Source organism: Lipotes vexillifer, unplaced genomic scaffold, assembly GCF_000442215.2.
Source record: "Lipotes vexillifer unplaced genomic scaffold, Lipotes_vexillifer_v1.1 scaffold225, whole genome shotgun sequence".
Lineage (NCBI taxonomy): Eukaryota > Metazoa > Chordata > Mammalia > Artiodactyla > Lipotidae > Lipotes > Lipotes vexillifer.
The window spans coordinates 2,146,156-2,148,892 of NW_006787630.1; the positions used below are offsets into that span (position 1 = coordinate 2,146,156).

General features: G+C 56.0%; 1 protein-coding gene across 3 annotated transcripts in view; it reads right to left on the bottom strand.

Moving 5' to 3' along the window:
* Window positions 1-2,737, bottom strand: part of CNN2 (calponin 2) — a 7,716-nt gene that overhangs the window by 3,231 nt on the left and 1,748 nt on the right. For all 3 annotated transcript variants that reach the window (XM_007460399.1, XM_007460400.1, XM_007460401.1), the window contains exon 2: window positions 520-641. In XM_007460399.1, the coding sequence (XP_007460461.1) occupies window positions 520-641 (122 nt within the window). The remainder of the gene's footprint in view (window positions 1-519; window positions 642-2,737) is intronic.

A 2,737-nucleotide genomic window follows, 5' to 3' on the forward strand; every position in this document is an offset into this window, starting at 1 on the left:
GGGGGGGGGGGGACATATGGGATGGTGGGGAAAAGGGAACCTCTATTAGTGTAGCAGAACTTCAGAGACCCAAGAGACTAATTCATGCCTTCCTGGCCAACCTCACTGCCTCTCTCCGGGCCTCAGTTTCCCCTCTTGCAATCCAGTCTTCACCCACCAAAGATGCAAAGATGCCAAAGCGTGACAATAACCAGCGCTGGGAGTATAATCCAGAACCACCGAGTTTGGGGAGTGAATCTGGGAATTTCCACTAACATTTTTAAGGTGCAAACCATGGCATGTCTGAACCACGGCTGAATAGGGCGCAGCAAAGAAGGTCTTCCAGAAATGTTATAGGCTCTCCCGAGAGGATGCTCCCCGTTAGAGATCCTAGACAAAGCAGTAACACAAGAAAAAGGAAGAGCAAGAAAGACCAGAGACCCATCAGGAAAAGCAAGCAGGCGTCACACAGCACATGGAGCGTGACCTCATTGTGCAGAACAGTCAGGGTGATGAGCATATGCGGACACACGCACTCACGTGCACAAGATGATCCCATCCTTCAGACCCTTCTGGAAGTCGGGGCCAATGGAGAGGCCAGTGAGTCCCTCGATCCAGCTTCGGAGCTCTGCCTCCTTCTGAGGGTCATATTTGGATAGGAGCTGGAGGGGCAGAGGGCAGAGGGCACAGTGTTGGCGTGAGCACATACCCAGCAGGAGCCCAGTGAAGCTGCTAATGGGGCAGGGCCCAGGGCTCCAGGGGAAGAAAAGACCGAGGGGCCTAGAGGTCCCCAAGCCACCCAAGCAGAGCCTTTCCCATCAGCACAGATAAACCACCCCAAATCTCTCACTGACAATCGTCGGGGCTAATCCATTTTCACTGGTGTCAAACCCCACAGGGAAGCCAACACGGCCCCGGAAGGATCTGCCCCCACGTCCGCCACCTCCCTGGTCTCCCAGCACTAGAGACACTGGCCTTTCTCTGTTGTTTTTAAATTGTGTTGAGAAACACACAACAGGTACCATTTTAAAGCTCATTTTAAAGCTCATAAATCAGTGGCATTTAGTACATTCACCAGGTTGTGCAACCATCACCTCTGTCTGGTTCCAGAATATTCTGTCATCTCAAAAGGAAGCCCGTCCCCATCAGCAGTCATTCCCCATCCCCTCCACCAGGCCCTGACAGCCACGAACCCACTCTCTGGATCTGTGGACTGGCCTGTTCTGGACATTTCCCATCAATGGAATCACACCCTGTGTGTCCTTCTGTGTCTGGCTTCTCTCACTGAGCATCACGGTCTCAGGGTCCATCCATGCTGTAGCGAGTGTCAGGCTTCACCCATTTTCATGGCTGAGTGATGTTACCGTGTGTGGAGGGACACGTGTTTAACCATTAACCTGCTGATGGGTATTTGGGCTGTTTCCACCTTTTGGGTCTTGTGAATCAAGCTGCTATAGACATCCATTTACAAGTTTTATTTGAATACTTGTTTTCAACTCTTTTGGGTATATACCAGGGAACAGAATTGCTGGGTCACAAGATAATCCTAAGCTTAACTTACTAAGGAACAACCAAACCTTTCTCTGACCCTTGAACTGGCCACAGGGCCAGTTACTGCCTCAGGGCCTTTGCACATGCTGTCACTTTGGACTCAGATGTTTGCACAGCTGGGTCCCTCCCTTCACTCCAGCTGTAGCTTGACCTCCCTGACCACCTGGCTATGACAGCCCTCCTCATCCCCTCCACCCCCAGCCCTACTTTATTTTCTTTCTAGCTTTGCTCCACCTTCTGCCATATGATCTACCTCCTAGCTTATGTTCCATCCTCACTACAGGCTGCGCCATCCAGCTCCGGCTGTCTCTGGATAAAGATGCTCATGGTCCTGCATCAGCGCTCACTGCTGTCCACAGACACAACACTCCCCGCTCCCCACGACAGCATCTCACAGCACCCAGGGAGACCCAGGATGGTGTGGCGTGCGGGCAGCCCCAGGGCGGCTCCCTGGAGGGGTGGTAAGAAGCTGAGGACCTGGCTGCACAGCTGGGTGGGCTTCGACCCCAGACCCCTGCCCACCTTTCCTCACGCCCCCCCTGCCCCCCCTGCCCGCCTCTCTTCCTCTCCTCTGCACACCTGGCGGGCACAGGGACCCAGAGCTGCCTTTGCAGCCCCAAGTACTCCTCCCAGCTCTGCCTCCAGCTCCCCAAGACCGTGGAAAGTTTTCACCCTGTGCCTCCGTTTCCCCATTTATGTTTGGATTGTTCTCATAAGGCTTTCCAAACCTGGGTGCCGCTTCCTGCTTCCTGCATATGAAGCCCCAGATGCAGGACCAGGGCTGAGCTGCCCAGAGCACAGGGGACACAAAGGCGGGAGGTTGGCCTGCTAACCCCATCTGCCCCGGTCTCTCTCTAGTTCCCACGGGTCTCCTCTGGTTCCCGCAGGCCGGGGAGCAGCAGGGCTGGAGGAAGCAGAAGGTGTCATTATGAGAGCCGAGATTGAAGCAGGCAGGCTGGTCTGGACGCCTGGCCCGCCTGCCCAGCTGGGCCCCGTCCCCGACGGCTTGAAGGGCCCAGCCCCACCCGCAGCGGCTGCCCAGCCAGCCTTCAGCACATTCCTCCCCACCGCAAACTGCCAGGAATGCAGCCGCTGCCTCCCTGCTAAATCGGGACCAGCTGTTCCCAGTGGTCCAGGCCCCCCAGCCGGCCGGGGATCTCAGAGGGATACACTGGACCTCAGCCCGCCTCCGGGCCATGGGGGGGGG